Source organism: Macrobrachium rosenbergii, chromosome 4 (assembly GCF_040412425.1).
Source record: "Macrobrachium rosenbergii isolate ZJJX-2024 chromosome 4, ASM4041242v1, whole genome shotgun sequence".
Lineage (NCBI taxonomy): Eukaryota > Metazoa > Arthropoda > Malacostraca > Decapoda > Palaemonidae > Macrobrachium > Macrobrachium rosenbergii.
In genome coordinates, this window is record NC_089744.1 from 18,065,001 (window position 1) to 18,085,280 (window position 20,280).

At 37.5% G+C, this 20,280-nt stretch overlaps 1 protein-coding gene across 6 annotated transcripts in view; it reads left to right on the top strand.

Moving 5' to 3' along the window:
* Window positions 1-20,280, top strand: part of LOC136830677 (uncharacterized) — a 300,919-nt gene that overhangs the window by 260,251 nt on the left and 20,388 nt on the right. For 2 of the 6 annotated variants that reach the window (XR_010850710.1, XM_067090314.1), the window contains exons 3-10: window positions 1,138-1,250; window positions 4,406-4,504; window positions 4,756-4,906; window positions 5,952-6,160; window positions 8,345-8,588; window positions 8,728-8,826; window positions 10,526-14,416; window positions 15,146-15,337. Coding sequence is in view for 4 of the 6 variants with exons in the window: in XM_067090314.1 (XP_066946415.1) it covers window positions 1,138-1,250; window positions 4,406-4,504; window positions 4,756-4,906; window positions 5,952-6,160; window positions 8,345-8,588; window positions 8,728-8,826; window positions 10,526-14,416; window positions 15,146-15,337 (4,998 nt within the window). In the remaining 2 variants the exon portion in view is untranslated. The remainder of the gene's footprint in view (window positions 1-1,137; window positions 1,251-4,405; window positions 4,505-4,755; window positions 4,907-5,951; window positions 6,161-8,344; window positions 8,589-8,727; window positions 8,827-10,525; window positions 14,417-15,145; window positions 15,338-20,280) is intronic. The other 4 variants (XR_010850711.1, XM_067090336.1, XM_067090325.1 and 1 more) reach the window with 3 other exon arrangements.

Sequence of the window (20,280 nt, forward strand, 5' to 3'; positions counted from 1 at the left end):
AAATGAAAGGAAAGGCTAAGGAAACTCAAGAGGTATTAGGAAGAATTTAAAAGCTTCAGTAACCTAATCAAATGAAATGAAAGGCTGAGGAAACTCAAGAGGTATTAGGGAAGAATTTAAAAGCTTCAGTAACCTAATCAAATGAAAGGAAAGGCTAAGGAAACTCAAGAGGTATTAGGGAAGAATTTAAAAGCTTCAGTAACCTAATCAAATGAAAGGAAAGGCTAAGGAAACTCAAGAGGTATTAGGGAAGAATTTAAAAACTTCAGTAACTTAATCAAATGAAAGGAAAGGCTAAGGAAACTCAAGAGGTATTAGGGAAGAATTTAAAAGCTTCAGTAACCTAATCAAATGAAAGGAAAGGCTAAGGAAACTCAAGAGGTATTAGGGAAGAATTTAAAAGCTTCAGTAACCTAATCAAATGAAATGAAAGGCTAGGGAAACTCAAAGAGGCAGGAGGGAAGCTAAACTGTCCAGATATTCAAGAGAGCACGACTTGTGTATGTGTATGCGTGTTGACTGAGTGTTGAGAAATCCATGTAGGCATTTCCCGACATGTTTGCCATCTTTGCAATGTGTGTGTGTTTGTTCAGTGTTGGAAATAAGCAGAGAACATATGTTGACTGTGTACAACCCCTGAAAACCGGTGGTTTGACGACCACGAAGAGGGAGAGAGATTACTAGCTGACATGTGGCGAGGTCATGATAATATGACATCATTAAACTACAGTGTATCTCGCATATGGCGCCCAAGGAAAACGGCCAAGTTGGTTTTTTTATGGGTTTGGTTGTATTTTAAGCTCTCTTATAAATTAACTGTTTTTCTGTGTTTTCAGTAGATAATGTTAATGGAATATACACTGTTAAATTGGGAATATGAAACATTCATTTATTTTATATGTTTAATGGCTAATTATGAATATTTTTTTTTTTTTTTTGCATCACATAGAAGTGGAAAAGAGTCAGAGAAGGAAGAGATTGTTTATTCCTATTTTTAAGCGCAGATCTAATGAATTTTGTATATGTGTGTATGTATATATACATATATTAAAATTATTGCTAATGTCGTTAACTGATAAAATGCATAAAGAAAAGCAGAAGCACTGTCATTAAATATGTTTTTCTCTTCGCTTTCAGATGACTACACCCGAGTGGTGTTGAGTTCCTATCCCGGCGTACCTGGCAGTGATTATATCAATGCCAACTACATTAGAGGCGCCAGTGGCTCCAAGGCGTATATCGCCTCCCAGGTAAGAACAATTAATGCTCTCTCTCTCTCTCTCTCTCTCTCTCTCTCTCTCTCTCTCTCTCTCTCTCTCTCTCTCTCTCTGGTATAGATTTCCATACCGTGAAAGAGTGCATCTTACACTTTGTCACTTATCTATACTGTGTGTGTGTGTGTGTGTGTGTAAATATACATACATACATACATAATATATATTATATAATATGTATGTATATATATATATATATATATATATATATATATATATATATATATATATATATATATATATATATATATATATATATATATAAATGTGTGTGTGTGTTTGTAGACGCCCACATAACTCTGAAACGCATTGAGCAATTTTAGCCAATCTTGGTGTACATATGACTATATATTATATATATATATATATATATATATATATATATATATATATATATATATATATGGGTGTGTGTGTGTGTAGGTGCCCACATAACTCTGAAACACATTGAGTAATTTCAGCCAAACTTGGTGTACATATGACTTACTATCTAGAAATCAACACTGTAGGGGTTAAGTATACCTTAGTTTAACCAGACCACTGAGCTGATTAACAGCGCTCCTAGAGAGGGCTGGCCCGAAGGATTAGACTTATTTAAGTTGGATACCTAGCAACGGGACCTTATAGCTTATTGTGGAATCCGAACCACATTATACCAAGAAATGAATTCCTATCACCAGAAATAAATTCCTCTAATTCTTCATTGGCCGGCCGGAGAATCGAACGCAGGCCCAGCAAAGTGCTAGCCGGGAACGATGTCGACCCGTCCAACGAGGAACTACACTGTTGGGGTAAAACATCACTAGTACCAAAGGGCACGAAAGGGGGGGGGTGGGAAGAGCTTCCTGAAACGGGACTAGTTATGCCCGTAGAGTTAGTAACTAAAAAAAAAAAAAAAAAAAAAAACTTGAATTTATCATACCTAATTTCATACCTATCTGGAAAAGATTTTTTTTGGGGGGAGGCATCACTGTCCCTTTTATCCAGATATTACTGTGCTGACTGTCCCTTTTATCCAGATATTACTGTGCTGACTGTCCCTTTTATCCAGATATTACTGTGCTGACTGTCCCTTTTATCCAGATATTACTGTGCTGGCTGTCCCTTTTATCCAGATATTACTGTGCTAACTGTCCCTTTTATCCAGGTATTACTGTGCTGACTGTTCCTTTTATCCAGATATTACTGTGCTGACTGTTCCTTTTATCCAGATATTACTGTGCTGGCTGTCCCTTTTATCCAGATATTACTGTGCTAACTGTCCCTTTTATCCAGGTATTACTGTGCTGGCTGTCCCTTTTATCCAGATATTACTGTGCTGGCTGTCCCTTTTATCCAGATATTACTGTGCTGACTGTTCCTTTTATCCAGATATTACTGTGCTGACTGTCCCTTTTATCCAGATATTACTGTGCTGGCTGTCCCTTTTATCCAGATATTACTGTGCTGACTGTCCCTTTTATCCAGATATTACTGTGCTGGCTGTCCCTTTTATCCAGATATTACTGTGCTAACTGTCCCTTTTATCCAGGTATTACTGTGCTGGCTGTCCCTTTTATCCAGATATTACTGTGCTGACTGTTCCTTTTATCCAGATATTACTGTGCTGACTGTCCCTTTTATCCAGATATTACTGTGCTGGCTGTCCCTTTTATCCAGATATTACTGTGCTGACTGTCCCTTTTATCCAGATATTACTGTGCTGGCTGTCCCTTTTATCCAGATATTACTGTGGTGACTGTCCCTTTTATCCAGATATTATTGTGCTGACTGTCCCTTTTATCCAGATATTACTGTGCTGGCTGTCCCTTTTATCCAGATATTACTGTGCTGACTGTCCTTTTAGGTATTACTGTGCTGACTGTCCCTTTTATCCAGATATCACTGTGCTGACTGTCCCTTTTATCCAGATATCACTGTGCTGGCTGTCCCTTTTATCCAGATATTACTGTGCTGACTGTTCCTTTTATCCAGATATTACTGTGCTGACTGTCCCTTTTATCCAGATATTACTGTGCTGACTATCCCTTTTATCCAGATATTACTGTGCTGGCTGTCCCTTTTATCCAGATATTACTGTGCTGACTGTCCTTTTAGGTATTACTGTGCTGACTGTCCCTTTTATCCAGATATCACTGTGCTGACTGTCCCTTTTATCCAGATATCACTGTGCTGACTGTCCCTTTTATCCAGATATTACTGTGCTGGTTGTCCCTTTTATCCAGATATTACTGTGCTGACTGTCCCTTTTATCCAGATATCACTGTGCTGACTGTCCCTTTTATCCAGGTATTACTGTGCTGACTGTTCCTTTTATCCAGATATTACTGTGGTGACTGTCCCTTTTATCCAGACATTACTGTGGTGATGACCCATTTACCCCCACGGAACTTAAACACCCCCACTAAACCTAAGCACACGCCCCCACTAAACCTAAACACAAACCTTGATACAGAATTATTAATCACAGGAAAGAAAGGCATTCTCCATTTTCAATATTTCTATGTTATCGAGTAAATGAAATGAAGTATGATAAACCCGTAAAGATTATTTATATAATTACTAAGGCTATGGGCACCACCAGCCCTGTTTTAGGGAAAGGGAAGGGGAATGTGGGAAGGGGAAGGGGGTACAGGTTTGAAACCTACCCTATTATCAAAGTTGGGCAAATGATGGCCACATGCCAGATTTTGTCTAGATCGGTCAAATGGTTCGGATTTCTATAGCGCACAAAGTTACAAACATACACACACGTACAAACATTCACTTTTAGATGTTTATATGTATATGTATGTATATATATTTGCTAAAAATCGCTAGAATATGCACGTGATTTGTTATGAGCTGAAGCCACAGGGAAAGCTTGGCAAGAAACGAGTGTGCCAAGTACTCTCGTGTAATGAACACATCTTCAGGGCCCCGAAGATGTGTTAATAACACGAGAGTACTGAGCATTCTCTCGTTCCTTCTCAGGGTTTTTCTGTGATATAACTATATATATATATATATATATATATATATATATATATATATATATATATATATATATATATATTATATACATATATAATTACACTGTAAAAGGTTGTTATGTATAGTATATTACGCACACCCAATATTTTCCTTTTCAGGGGCCACTGCCACACACGACCCATGATTTCTGGCGGATGGTGGTCGACTGTGATGTCCAGGTCATTATCATGGCCTCTAATGAGACCGAAGGAGGGAAGGTTAGTTTAAAACAGCTACGGTATTTTTAATTGATCATGCCGATTCCATCTAACCTTCTCATGTCTGTTCAGTCGAGCTTACAATAGGGTCTTTTTGTCATTTCACATTTTATCTTGAAATATACTATAGCTTAAGTGATGTAGACTTATACTGTGGTATTCTGGGAACTGCACATCGCATGGAAGAATTCTTAAATTTCATAGTATTAGCGAGACGAGTTGCTCAACTTAACTCATTTTTTCGTCTGCAGCACAAGTGTGAATGTTATTGGGTAAATGCAGAGAATGAGGAGAAGCAGTTTGGCAATGTCACCGTGTCGTACGTTAAAGCTCGTCAGGTTTGCCCGGATTTCAAGGTGCGCACTCTCAAGATCAAGTACGCATCGGAGTCTGGGAAGAAAGGTGAGGCTTGTATACAGGCAGTTGACTATTGTTCCAGCATTGGTATTTAACTCCATATTGAGGAACTGTTTATTCCTAAACTGTGTCACTAATCTACAGGATTTATTTGTATCTACTTTTGACAAGCATAGAAGTATCGTCATGGTTGGGCTTCAGAAATGTTTTTTCGTAAACTTTCTTAGGTGACCTGTCTTTTTGTCTCTTATTTGATTTTATTGTTAAAGTTCAAGGTTCCAATTATATTTATAGTTATACTTTCAATGAAAGTATATTGAGAAATGTAGCAATTATAATGATCTCCTTTGTCAAGAGTTTACATAACTGTGTATTAAAGTTGGCTGGATTAAAGTAAGTGTTAAACTGCTTAGTTTACTCAAATGCTGAAGAGAAAAATATTAACACATTCTCTTCAGTCTGACATTTCTTTGCATAGGTTTTCAGCACATCAGTATTTTGTTAGATTATTTTAAATATTGATGTGAGAGAACAACATTAAGTATCTTAATTTATAATACTTTAGAGTTTTTAAGTATGAAAATATGCAAGTTTTCACACTACAAGTATGAAAACTTGCAGTATAATACTTGCGAGTTTTTAAACACAGAAATATGCAAATAGCAGCAGTATAATGAGAGATTTAAACATTAGAAGAGGCAGACAGCTGCAGTATAATACTTCTGGAGTTTTTCAATATAAAAACGCGCAAAAAATTTGCAAACAGCTGCAGAATACTACTTTGGAAATTTTAAATAAAAATCTGCAGACAGTGTAGTATAATACTTTAGAATTTTTTTATATGGAAACATGCAAACTTAGTCAGGTCAGTCATTGAAATATAGTTGTGAAAATCCGGTATAAGGTTACTTGAATACGCGAAACTTTATGTGGTTGTCTTTGAAAATGCAACACAGAGTGCAATTAGCTGGTATCAGAGAAGATCAGTATTGTGCCGATTGATATTTCTGATAACTCGAAAATTCTAGTGTTTTTAATGACATCCTTTTTCATACTGAAAAATGCTTCAACATTTTGATTTTCTTCCCAGAAGAACGAACAATATGCCAGTTTCATTATGTACTGTGGCCGGACCATGGAGTACCAGACACTGTTCGACCTTTGCTGGACATGGTGCGTATGGTACGCGACTGTCAAGCATCGGAAACACTACCGGTTCTTGTGCACTGCTCAGCGGGCTGTGGCAGGACAGGAACTATTTGTGCCATTGACTATGTATGGGGCCTTCTGAGAGCTGGGGTATGTATTTTTGTTGCTAATTTATTTATTGAGTATCATTGTTATTTTCAGAGGCTCGGTGGAGGAGTTTTTGTATTAGTGGTTTAGAGTTCTCATGAGTTTTGGCTATCCTACCCAAGAGTAAACCTGTTTATAAATACAGTGTCAGCTTATTCCTAAATACTGCACATGTTTTGGATCCAATTCCATATCCACATTTTTCTTGGATACTGTGTAACTTAGAAGGTATTTTCATTGTCTTACTTCATTCTTGAGTTTAAATATTTTCTCGCTTTAAAAGTGGGATTGTTATTACTTAATTGGCAAACTACGTATAATTATTACTTCTATGTGTGTTCCTTGTCCCTTATGGGCATAATGTCTACAGTGTGTATTGCAAAGCTGTCGACAGACAACGGTGATTGTAATCAGTTTGATATACTCATGCACTTTACTATGGCTGTCTAAGTTTTACTCCTTTATCCTTTCCTTTTGCTCTCCCCACCCCCACCCCCCCCCCCCCTCCTCTTCATCCTTCCCTACTAGCTGTCCAGTTTCCTTATCTTTTTTTTTTATTCGGATTTCACATTCAGTCCTAAGATAATTGAGGGACACTCGAATTTTATTAATCTATGTTTAATTAGTTTGCCTTCATCAAAATCTGAACCTGGCTCTTGGCTAGGCAAGCGTTCTGACCACTGAACCTCGACGATCTGATATATATATACACACACACACACGTGCGTGTGAGTCTGTATACCCATGTGTATAAAATTTACTTCAGATATCCTAATGTTGTGAAGATCTAGACTTTCTTGAAGCAAAATTTTATCAAAAGCACATAGATGTGAGAAAATGGAAAACTTAAAAGAAGCCTAGCTTAAGTTAAGGTACAAATATTTAGGTAATATATATAGGCGTAAATTTATGGTAAAATCTCTCTCTCTCTCTCTCTCTCTCTCTCTCTCTCTCTCTCTCTCTCTCTCTCTCTCTCTCTCTCTCTCTCTCTCTTCAAGACTTCACAGTCTATGGGTCAGTGGCGGAATAACCAAAAATACAGGAAAAGCCTACTTATGCAAAACTGTTGGCAGAGGAAAAGTGCTAACCAATCAAAATTGAGAGCTGAGGATTAACTTAGGCCAGAAACCAGGATGTTGCACCAGCTGTTGACCATAAATGTTGATTTGAAGAGTTTCATTCATCAGAGACGAGTTCCAGGTGTGCTCCGGGTTTCCCTTAGATGTCAGATTGGTAGGGTGGGGTTTATAATCCTTCCTATTGAAAGTTTACGAAGCGATTTCCCCCTGGATTTTAATACCTTCTGACAAGCAAAGACGCCCAAGTTTGGTGTCAGCCTATAATTTTAGTCCTGCAGAAAAGAATTCCTTCATGAAGTATAAGTCTTTGTTGGATTTGGTTGTCCCTTTTGACGTCACTGCTTTGTGGATGGCAGATGAGGTACCTCAGCAAATGAGTCCTCGTCATCCCGATATACGAGGATTTGAGTGAACCGTAGTCGTCCCTTTGGCAAGTGTTCCTGCATACTAGGCTTTGGAGTTTGACCCACAGTCCTCACTTTGGCAAGTTTGCCTGCTTACTAGGCTTTGGAGTTTGACCCATAGTCCTCACTTTGGCAAGTGTGCCTGCATACTAGGCTTTGGAGTTCGTCTGGTCAAGTATCAGTGGTATTTTTGAGGTAGTGTTCCTTCATCTCCCTTGGCTTGTAGCCCATGACAGTTGCTACCACAGTAGCTCAGATTTTATTATTTAAAACATAAATACATATTGATATATTTATTCCTGTTGATGATATTCGAAACTTTTGTAAGAATATCTAGTGTAGTCCCATTTGATTCTTTGTTCAAAATTGTGTTTGACTCTGTTCATACATTTTAGAGTTTTGCAGTTAATTTAACCTTATTTTATTTATAAATTTTTGTGGTTCGTACTTCACATTACAAAATCTGTAAGCACTGTAGAGGATATAATTGCACCCCGAGGAGAATAACAAACGAAGAATGAAAATGAACTAAATGTAGCAAGCTGTATAAAATCACCTTTTACAGTAACATTAAATTAAATATCGTGTCTTAATGGTATGAAGATTCATTCTTTCTTTTCATTGTCCTTGTGTTTTCTTAATGTTATGTTATCCATTACAAAGGGCTGCTGTTTATTCTGATTAAGATTAAATTTTACTTCCAGCACTTGACAGAAAATCTGAATTTGTTTGGGTTAGTGAAAGACATGAGGCGACAACGAGTGGCAATGGTTCAAACAAGAGAACAATACATTCTTCTCCATAGAGCAGTCCGTGAATTGTTCAAGGAACGTTTGAAAGTTATTGATGCCCACCCATACGAAAATATTGCCACAGACGGAACACCACTTATTTTACGAGAAAAGGATAGCGATTATGAAGAACTGTATGTGAAGCCAGAAAAGCAAGGTTAGTCTCTTACATGTCATTGAAGTAGTTCGATTTTGAATATTTGTTGTGGGGCGCTTGGATGTGAAAGTTTTACTCATTGTACACTGTACACTGTAAGTTAAGGACTTCCATGTATAATGAAACTTCATTGTTTCAGATGAGAGTGCCAAGTCAACTCCCCCCACAACTGCGCCAAGCATTGTTTCAACTCCAACAGGATCGCTTACTAGGTCTCCCCAAGTGCAAGGAACCAACAGTAAGTCTTTCAGGGGAAAAGTAAATTTGGATTTGTTCTTGAAAAACATCATGGTTTAGTATTAGTCATTAAAATTCAGTTAGATCTCACAACATTCATGCTTATTCAGGAATTCCCGTGATATTAAAACTGCTTCCTTTGTTTTGTATGAGTTTAGACTTTATGTGTATGAAGCAGATTTTATACATAGTATGAACAATAAAGTCCTGCTCATAAAAAAAATGTCCCGGGAAATATATGATTCCTGAATTTGAGCTTAGTCTATTAAAATACATGCTGACATTCTCCATGGGCAAAGAGAACCTGTAAAAATTGTAAATTAGTAATGTGATTTTTTGGAGAAAGGCTGGAGATTCATAAGGGATAATGGTTGTTATCTTCGGAAAGAAAAGTTAAACTGGTGTTATTCAAATTATGTGTAATTACCAAAAGTAACTTGAAATTTGGAATTTGCATTCATTTTTTAATCCCAAAAGCATTGAAAAAATGTAAATTAGTGGGGTGCTTAAGGTGAAAACTGGTTATTATTATTATTATTATTATTATTATTATTATTATTATTATTATTATTATTATTATTATTATTATTATTATTATTATTATTATTATTATTATTATTATGTGTATCAGTAGTAGTATAGTATTTGATTATTTTTCAAGTGTTTTTACTATATATGTTCCATTGAACAACTACCATCCCACTCAGTTTTTTAATACTCTTCACAAATTGTTATAAAAGGAATAAGGTTTGATAAGCGTTTTGTTAAGTCCTTAAGTATTTCATTTGCTTCAAATTTGATTGTGCATTTGTGATTTGTACTGTACATACCCACAAAAAATTATTTTTCATTTTATTTTAATTATGGGTGTGAATATGACAAAATTAACTGTTGGTGAATCATTCCACGATTTAATTAAGTTCAGTTTGATTGCATGATAACACTTTCCCAACTTTAAGGACTACTTGCCATTCAGAATGCTAGTAGTAATGGTATTTAATAAAACTGAGGGTTGAGAATTTGTCCAATAAGCATCAGAGAGTTAGTTGTACCTTTGATTGTACCTGTGATGAAAGAGAGATGTTCAAAACCTCAATTAGTTCAAAAATTGCAATGACTTTAGGCAAACAGAAAAGCCTCAAGGTATATCTGCTTTAATTTCATTAGTACTCTACATAAGTTATCATATACTGTATTAAAAAGGCCATATCAAAGGACTGAAGCTTCAGTTGTACACTACATTATCTTTTAGCCTTCCCTTTGTTGTTTCAAGTGCAACTGTCTGTTGCTTATACAGAAAATAAAACATTGCATTAAGACAAGGAAGTACCAGATACAAGTACAGTGGTTCATTTTGAATTATTTTTTTAACTGATTTTGTTTTTGAATGTTACTGATTGACTTTCAGGTTATATGGTATATTTTCATTTTTTTTTTTTTTTTTGTGGAAACGAAGAATTCTGAAAGGGCTTTGACATACTTGATATGGGTTCCATTGTAAGAAACATTGTTTTTTTTTTATGTATGTGAATTGATTTTTATGATAAATAGCTTATGCTTGAAAATCATTATTGTACATTGCAGACAATATTGCTTAAATTGATGCTAAAGCTTAGTTTTACTTCAGTACTGTACGTATTAATTTAACTGGTCTCAGCTTATAGATGCTAAAAAATGCTTAGTAATGATTTTTCCAACAGATAATTGCTTGGCCAGTAGCTCACCTATGAGTACTTTGGACCGGTCAATACCTCCACTTCCACTGAAGCTCTCCAAACCACCACCTCCAAGCAATTTTCACCCATATTCTGGAGGCCCCCACTCTTCACCAGTTCCACAGCCTTCACCAAGTCATAATCATGCATCTCCAGTACCACAACCAACACCAGTATCTCATCCAACCCCAAACCAAGCCCAGTACAGTTCTATAAGCTCTTTATCTACATGCCTCCACCATCCCTCATCTGTAAATGCTCATTCTTCTCCAACACCACAAGTATTATCAAGTCAAGCTTCTCATGTATCTTCAAGTAGTAAAGTATGCAGTCTTCCATCTTCAAAACTTGAAAAAGAAGCTGAAAATGCTGCTCATAAAAAACAGGTTGCACTGCCTGCTGTCCATTCCCCTGCAGTGGGAGTTGCACAGAGAATTTTGATACCACCAGCATCAGGAAGTCCTCAGCCTTATCCATCAAATACTGTTACACCTTCTGTCACTCCAAATACTACTCCAACACCCATTCATGGTATAGTTGGGAGTACATCATTATTGCCTGCTCCACCTGCAAGAAGTAGAACACCATCACCCAGTATGACACACAGAAAATCATATGAGAATCAAATTGATGTACACACCTCAATACCTGATAATTACCAGTTAACTGATGAGACTGCCAAGAGTTCTGAAATAGTTCGGAGACCAAGTATTGCAAAGCTCAAGGAATTGTTTGAAAAAGCAGGAGATATGGAAACCCCTGGAGTCAGATTATCTAGGAGTGCCAGTAGTGTAACATCAAGAACAAGCCTTAGTGTTCATCAAGATCCTGAATGCAGTTCTCGAGTTAAGCGCAAGAGCAGCCTTGGAGCTGAAGAGACTTTGCAGTCAAAGAAGGCATATGAGATCATTGAGAAATCCCGCAATTTGAATGTATGCCCTCCTCCACCATGTGAAACTGTAAAACCAGTGTCTACAGCCCCGGTAACTGTTGTGAGTGCTGCAAAGCCACCTTCTAGTCCAGTCTATACAAGTCCCATTACTCGTAGAAAAGGAAATTATATATTAGGTGATTTTCAAGAAGATGGCTCAACATCTGCTTTGCTTGCAAGAGTAGATGATCGACCAGCTCTTCCTGTAAAGAAGAGCAAGTCTTTCCGATATGCTAGAGCCATAGACTCTTCTACTAATACCATTGCCTCTACTAGAAGTCCAGAGCTTGTTAGAAAAAAGGCCGATATTAACACTTACTTTAGTCTTGATAGAGGCAAGGGAGACAATATTTCTTTAAGTAAAAGTGAAAGTGGAAATGTGAATTTCATAGGTGATATTCCATCTCCAAGAGAAGGCTTTAAATTGTCTGTATACCAGATGCCTAACTCTTCCACAGCATCTCAGTCTACCATTACTAGTAATGCAAAGAATACAGCAGATATGAAGACTGAACAGCGACCACAAATCCCACCAAAAAAGTTGATTGGAGAACGGTTCAGGACCTCTCGGCCTCCTGAGAGCTTATACATTACAACACCACAGCCATATATCCCAATGACAGCATCTTATTCGAGTGCAGCACCTCATACTCCTCAGTCTGCACCGCCTGTTATTTCATCTGCATATGACAGTGCATCAGTTTGGAATCGCAGCCAAGGCATTCATAGTGATAAATCAATTTATGATTGTCCAAAAGACCTCCACACTACTTCTAATAGTGATTATGATAACCTTCCTCCATTATCAGCTGGACAGTCAAACACAAACAACAGGACTGCCATTACAGGATCATTATCTGATGTTAAATTAAGCACATGTATAACAAATCCTGTTACTCTAGAGGCATCCAGGGATGGTACAGCCAAGGAATATGTGAATGCTAGAGTGGTAAGAAATCCTAGTAGTGATTCAAAAGATGTGACAAAGTATGTGTACCATCCGCTACCTTCCAAGAGGGGCTTACGTGACAACAGAGTTCCTCATGAGTATGCTAATTGTACTCTGATAAGCTCTTCACAACACTCAGAGAATCTTGAGGGGGAAGAGCCAACAGACCTTTATATGGATCCTCAGCTTTTAAGAAAAAGTTCGTTGGGTAAATTTCCTCTCTATGATGATGTGCTATCTGAAAACAAAGAAGATGGAATAATCGTTAAATGTCCTTCAAAGGAAAATGTATCATCCACATTATCTGCAGCTACAACCCCAGGTTCTGCTACTACTCCAGGATCTGCAACTACTCCAGGATCTGCAGATTATGAAGTTATGGACTTTGGGGAATCAAGTGCAAGTGTGGATGAAGTTTTTGAAACGGTCAATTATGAACTTGTTGGTGCTAAGGATAGGAAAAGCCACAAAAGTGCTGACAGTAAACTATGCTTTGAAATTCTTAAAGATATATGCTCTAAAAAGGATTTAGACCCTATTGCTAGACAAGTGTATCAGGATTGTCAAGATTATCTTCTCCATGGTAATAATAAATCTCCAGTACCTTCTCTTATGCCAAAGGTTACTGACAAAGAATCCAAGAAATTTTCAAAACTGTCTGAAGTATCAAAGCAAGTTAATTCATCTCTTGATATCAGTATGGATGTTGATGAAGTGAAAAATAAAGTTAATGTGGCTCCTCAAGGTCTACGAACAAGAGAGCGTAGGAATAGTTACAGGCAGGCTGTAAATCCTGTAGCTCAAAGTGATGAAAAACCTAAAGAAGAAAGACTCCTTCCAAACTCAGAAAAAGCAAAACTTATACCCAAATATGAAACAATTTGGTTTGAAAATGGAAAGCATCTGACACGAAGAAGTAATTCTAGTCCAAATAGTGAGCACAGTTTACAACATCAGATTACTAAATCCCTGAGCTTTACTGCTGATGGGAGTGAAACTTATTCCAGAGGTAATTCAACTTTTCATGCTCAGCTACAGCCACCACATCTTGAGGATCACACCCTTAATTTAAACAGTAAAAGTAATAGTAAAGATGCCTTATTCAAAGAGAAATTAGAAGAACTTAACACACTCGTTAACAGTCTTGAACGTCAAAAGCCTGGGAGACTAAGCGCAGCACTAGGTATAACTGAAGAGGATTCTCAGTCCAGAGGGTCGGGAAGCAACAATAGCACCCTACAATCAAGGTCTACAACTTCATCAAAGTCAAGTGACCCACAAGAACCTATATATGCCAATGCTCCACCCTTAGCGCCATTATCAAGATCATTATCAAATAGTAAAGGACAACAGCTTCCTCCCAGAGCCATAAGAAACTCTGAATATGCTGAGGAAGAGACTAGATCTCCACCATCTCTTCGTTGTAGTCGCACTGAGGCCAAGATAGATAATGCAGATTGTAAGCCTGGTAGGCATTCTCCACTTGTTAATGGAAGCTCTCTTTATGGTACAATAGCTACGTCTACTTTTCGTTCTAAACAACATGGAAGTAATCCTTCTTCTCCTGCTTTTCATAATCAGCTTGACCAGAATACAGCTAAGCCTCCTTCTCCTTTCCATAATGTTGCAAATACTGCAACCCTACCTGCTAGAGCTTCTATTGCTGCCACTTCTCCTTATCATAGTATACCACCTCCCAAGGGCTTTGGAAGTGGAACCTCTCCAAATAATTCTCCAAATCCTCTTCAAGCTGTACAGCAGCACCGTGAGAGTCGAGAATCAATGGCAACATCTCCATACTACAATATGGCATCATTTAGCAGTGGTACTTCAAATCATAAACAGCACAGTGCCCTAGGACAAGAAAGTACTCATGGAAGCCGATCAGTAGTGAGCCCATATTCAAATTTACCAGCTAATTCAGCTGTTTTTCGGTCTAATTCTTCACATCATCACCTCCCAAAAGCACACATAGTTGGTGATATCGCAATTGTTGGTAAGTTTTTTCTAGTTTTTATTATTCATTAAGGTTTGTGGCTAGGCAATGCTTTGTTATGAATAGTAGTTGCACCATATTAAAATAGCTCTGATTTCATTTGTAGTACTACTAAAGTCATTGATGTATTTAGTTGGTAAAACTGAAATCAAATCATTCATGAAGCCTAATTTAATTAGGGCAATAGTCCACTAAAGAATGTATGGCACAAAAGCTAACCATTTATCTCATGATGTATTTAATATATTTTAAGTTTTTTTTTTTTTTTATTTTGTACTTTAAATGTTTATACCCTATCAGTTTAGCTACACGTGGAAAAACACCAGTCGTAAACCACATAAGTCATGTATAATTTTTATTATGGTAGGTACCACATAGCTTAACAACACCCATGTAAATATAGTACTCTATGAATAGTTTTAATATACAGTATTTGGTTGTTGATGGAATTTATTTCCAAATTGTTTTTTGGTTATTAATACAGTATATAAGCCCTGGTCTGTCTAATGGGGCTTTATTTTTGGTTTGTACTCCTGGAACAGACACTCTTAGCCATTTTTGTACAGCACGACAGCAAAATCCAAATTACCAATACACAGGTTACTTTACCAACTACAGTACAAGTGCATTAATATGATTATCATAAGTAAATTTAAGACTTGGTAATATGTATTTCTAATATTATATTTAAATGCATGCTATGGTAAAAAGATATCTAACTATGTACAGGGGAGGAATCAGTTCGCTTGAGACGACCAGGTGTTACTCCATCTTCACGAACAGAAGTTGGAAGTGGTTATAGTAGCGGTTCTGAGGGTGCTCCTGTAGCTCCTCCAAGAATAAAGAGGAACTCTTCAGCTGGTTTACCTAGGCACAGTGCCATTGAGCCCCCTCCTTCACACTTACATAATGATTGGAGGTGTAAGTACTATTTCATTTAATTTCACCCACATGAAACCCCTTAGTGTCCTTAAGCAATACAGTTTTCAAAATTTGAAGGAGGGGGTGAATATCATCAAAAGCTAAATATTCCACATTTACTCAGGACATTACTTGATTTGCATTTCTGTAAATCAGGGAAATTATAAAGTCATCCTCAGGAGACCTATGAAACTTACATAATGGAATGCTGTCCTAATGCTCTGCATATGAGAGCTGTTTACTTGTATACCATATTCCCATTAATGTCTTGAAGAGTGATTGTAGCTTGTCTATTAGCTTAATACCTAACATGATAAAATGACTGAAAATGTAGTGCAATCAAGTGATTCATGGTAAACATTGTTACTGGAGGAATGTCATACTATACTTGGGCAATTATATCAAATACACTATAAATAAGATGGTAAACTACCAAATAAGAGTATTTATGATACTCAGCTTTTTTAGTCCCGAAAGTTAGCATTGATAGCACCCGTTAACTTGTAACAGACGATATATACAGTATTTAAATAATTTTAGGAAGCAGTATTATAAAAAGTTGTTTCATACAAAAAATTAAATAATTTTTTCCAGCTTCATAACAGTTGGAATTGTAAAGAACCACTACTTATGCACTATGTACAAAATATTTGTTCAAAGTATTTGTTCATTTTGTGTTTATGGATTGTAGCATAATAGTTATAAGGATAGAAAAGCCCTAATGCTACAGTTGGTAGTTTGTACGTGTACAAACCAGTAATTGGGAGGCAATGTAGCTGTAGTTGATAGTAAAAATATAAAGCATAACTTTAAAGGAAGGTTTTTGACTATGACTCTGTTAAAAATAAAATTAAATCTTTATGCAAAAAACATGATTAAAATACTGTAATAACAGTGTAAGATATCTCAAAGAAGAATGCTTTTCAGATATAAGTACATTATTTAATATCCTTGAAGCATTACAAAAAAAAAAGGTGTAAACGGCCCTTAATTTTGTAAATAATTTCATGGTTATGGTAGAGTATCTGTCATATGTTTCAAGGTGCTTTTACGGTTCATTTCTAATGTTCACATACCCCTTTAAAATCCAGGTGTAATGTTTGCATGCTTTGGTTTGGTTACATTTTCATGCATGGCAGTGTAGTGCTGTAGAATATTTGCTTAATGTGAACCTCTGAATTCTAATACCTTCACATTAATTTTCATGTTTCTGTAGAGATTCAGAACAGCATACACATTTTCATGAGAATTAAAAGGGCGTACTTTACTGAAACGACAAATTTTAAATCAGTTTCTATTTTTCATAACTTACAAAGCTGCAGTAGCTTTCCCTTTTCTCACCACTGCATTGATTCCTCCCTTTTGATTCTCATCCATTCACATTGTCTCTTCCAAATTAGATGTCCGACTTCTTTTAACTATACCTGGCTCCAGTTTTCACCTCTCATATGAGAGCATCATTGAGTGTGTAGAAGTGATACAGTGACGGTGATAAATCGTGTACTTGATATCACTGACATTACAGCAATGCATAAAGCTTTTTCAGAGATGTGATTTCATAATAATGCATACATGGAATTATGTGATTTCATAATAATGCATACATGGAATTACATTATGGGATTCTTCATGTGATGTCACAGCAGTTATCTTGACTATGGAATACCAGCCATCTATAAAGTATACTGACTAAATTTTGTGAAAAAAATAAGGATCCAGGAAATGCATTGGTGTTTTTTCCTCAAAGGGAGAAATTTAGGGTTAAAATCTTAAGAGAAGTCACAAGTTGCATTATCGCTATACTAAACTCTCAATAGTAAGGATCCATTGCAGTTTGCTTTACACTGGAAAATTTTGTTTTAATTTTTATTGAAACCTATATACTGTAGCATTAGAGACTGAATTCAGCAATTGTGTGTAGTGTTCTCCAAAGGGTGTTGTGTTTTTAAATCAGGAAAAGCTTTTTCATTCACCTGTCCAAGTTTACTTCTTAAACCTGTCAAAGACAGCTAGTGTTTGAGCTTGGACTTTTGCCTGCTTCAGCACAATAGCAATACAATGTATGGATATGGATGGTTAGTTAGTTAGTTAGTTATAAATCAGAATGTGTAACCAGGTCATAATATATCTTAAACTGTGCTAGGTTTGTACATATAAAAGGTAAAATTAATTAAACTGTATCTAACAAATTATGCCTATATGAAAAATTTATTATTGCAATGAAAATGTTGAAGATTCTGACAGTTTCATAGAGAAACATGTAGCCAATGTTTGTCATTTGCTCTTGATTGAAATTAGGCATTCACATGAAATATAATTTACATATTGCAATACACTCTCTGAACACCTGAATTTGCCCTTAATCCCACTAGCCTGAACAACTCTCAATTACCCATCCCACTAGTGTGAATTTTAACAGCCAGTGTTACCAGTGCTGCAGGTCAAATCTTGTCACTTGAGCTACTATTACGATCTCGCTTTTCGAGATCGACAGGTTCTTTAAAATAAACAAGCAATTGGGCTGTAATGACTGACGAGAGGTGACAAACAAAGGAGGGAAGAGCAGAACAAAACCAAAAAGTTACCTTAATATTAGTTTATTTACAAAATTTACAAGTGAGTCAGGTCCAGGAGAGAAAAAATAAATGACCAGATCAACAAACTAACAAGACAGCAACATAAAATTCACATTATTAAATGCAAAAGAATCATAACAATACACAGGCAGCAGAATATCATAAATAACACTAGCAACAGTAGATAAAAAAAACAAACAGCATAAACATTAAAACTGCAGGACAACTAAACAGAGCTGATACAGCAACCATCACATCCTCAGACACAGTTCCACAAGACTGGACTCCCACGACAGAGTCGATACGACAACCATCGCGTCCAAAAGAATGCTCTCCGCTGATCTGCTGCCGTGACCTGCTGCTGTCCTGGACCTGACTGGCGAAGTCTGACACCATCCACCACACGTCAACTCGCCAACAAGAAAAACAAAAAACAAAAGGAGGCAACAATCCACCAAGGGAACAATCGACAAACGAGTGTTCCTAACAGCTACCATAACAAATGGTTGGCAACACACTGACACAGGTGTGCACCGACACGCCCCATTTTTGTCAATTGCTTTTTGTTCGCACTGCTGGAAGGTTGTTTCCTTCTGCAGTGTGAGGTTTTAATCCTATTGCCCAACTTCTTTGTATTTTGGACTTCTGGTGAAGACCTGGATTGTGTGTAACGGTTTTTCTCCTGGATTTTCTGGATATCTTCGACGTGGATCGTCGTTTGGATTTGGACTCACTGGTTACCAGTCCCAATTGTTCATCATGGACTTTTTCACATTTACTACCGCGACATCGGCTTCGACGTCGACCTCGACTGCCCCTACAACGGTTATTCAGGCGCTCATCGCTGCTTCTTCCTGCAAGAGAAGGATGGAGTACCTTGAGACACAATAGACATTCTGTCAGGTATGTAGGAAGGTTAAGTGTGATGTGCAGACTCACTGCGATGAATGTTCCGATTGGAAGGCACAAGAGATGGAGGATTACATACGTCATCGCAAGTCTTTGGCTAGTAAGGGCGGCAAACGTCGGTCAGATTCTTTGTTGCCTCAAGTATTGCAGGCTTCTGCTACTGATCAGTTGATAGATTTAGTGAGTTCAGAGGTAGTCAGACAGATAGAGGATAGGATTGCAAGTAGTATGGAAAATTTAATAGCTAGTCTCCCTCAACACTTCTCAGATAAGGATAGTTGTAGTGTTAGGATGTCTAATCCTTCTTCCTTTTCAGCTCCCCTTCCTGTTCCAGAACCGGCCCTAATGGGTGCTGAGGGTAATGGAGAACCGCAAAGCCTCCGAGTGGGTAGGTTCTCCGGCCCCCTTCTTGTAGTATTGATAAATTTAATGTTGATGATGTTAGTCAGGATCAGGATCTAGGTGTGATAAAGGAGGATATTGTCTGGGTTAGGTAGTGAGGAAAAGGTAATAAAGGTGCAGATTCATTCTCCTGGAGGGGTTCTGGTTTCGGGTTCAAGTGGTTTTGTTTTTGGTGCTCCAGCAAAAGTTTCGCCTTCATCGCTTCTTCTCGGTTTGGCTCAAAGTCTCAAGTCATTGTTTCAGTTCCGATGGTGCAGAATCCTTCTGCTCTAATTCCTAATTCACCTCCGACTGTTTCTGAATCTTCTACTGTAGTTTCCCCCTTCTCGGTGTTTTTCTACTCCTCCATCTAGTAAGGCAGATTCTGGTGTGTCCTTTCGGCCTCTAAAAGTAGTTTGCAGGACCTGCCATTGGATGTGGCGGAATATAAGGCGGATTTGCTGGATCTTTCAAACGGGTACAGACCTATGGTGAGAGGTTATTTTTTTTTATGTTTTCCCTAACATTAGAGAGTATGTGACACAGCAGTGTCCAGAATTCATGTCAGATATGTTTCAGGATTATGGGGGGGCGATTCATTGTACAGTACCTTCTGTCCCTTCATTTTAAGTTTTCTTCTGGGTTATCTGTCGCTTCATCTCCTGCTCCCACATTCTCTGTTGCTCCTTTTTCAGTCTCCTCTTTGGTCTCCTCTTCTTCTGCTCTGGTCTTTCCTGCGGCTTCCGCATCTTCCGTTTTCCCTCCTTCGACTCTTGGCTTTTCCTCTTCTCAGGTAACCTTTTTTTATGTGTCTGCTATTCCTCTGTCTCCTGCCTTTCCTTCCTCAGCAGTCTTCTCCGGTAGGAGGAGCTTCTGGACAGGTGATAAGGCAGTTTCGGCAGAATTTGGCCACAGGCATTTCATGTTGCATCCCTTCGGGTATGCGCAACCCCTTGCTTGTGCTTCAAGTGGCTGTTCCGGTAGTATCAGGTATTTCACAGGGTTTGCCTGTCACTTCCAGTTTGGGTCTGCGCTCCGCGGTTTTGGCAGGGCTTTCGGTACCTTCTTCAAGTGGTC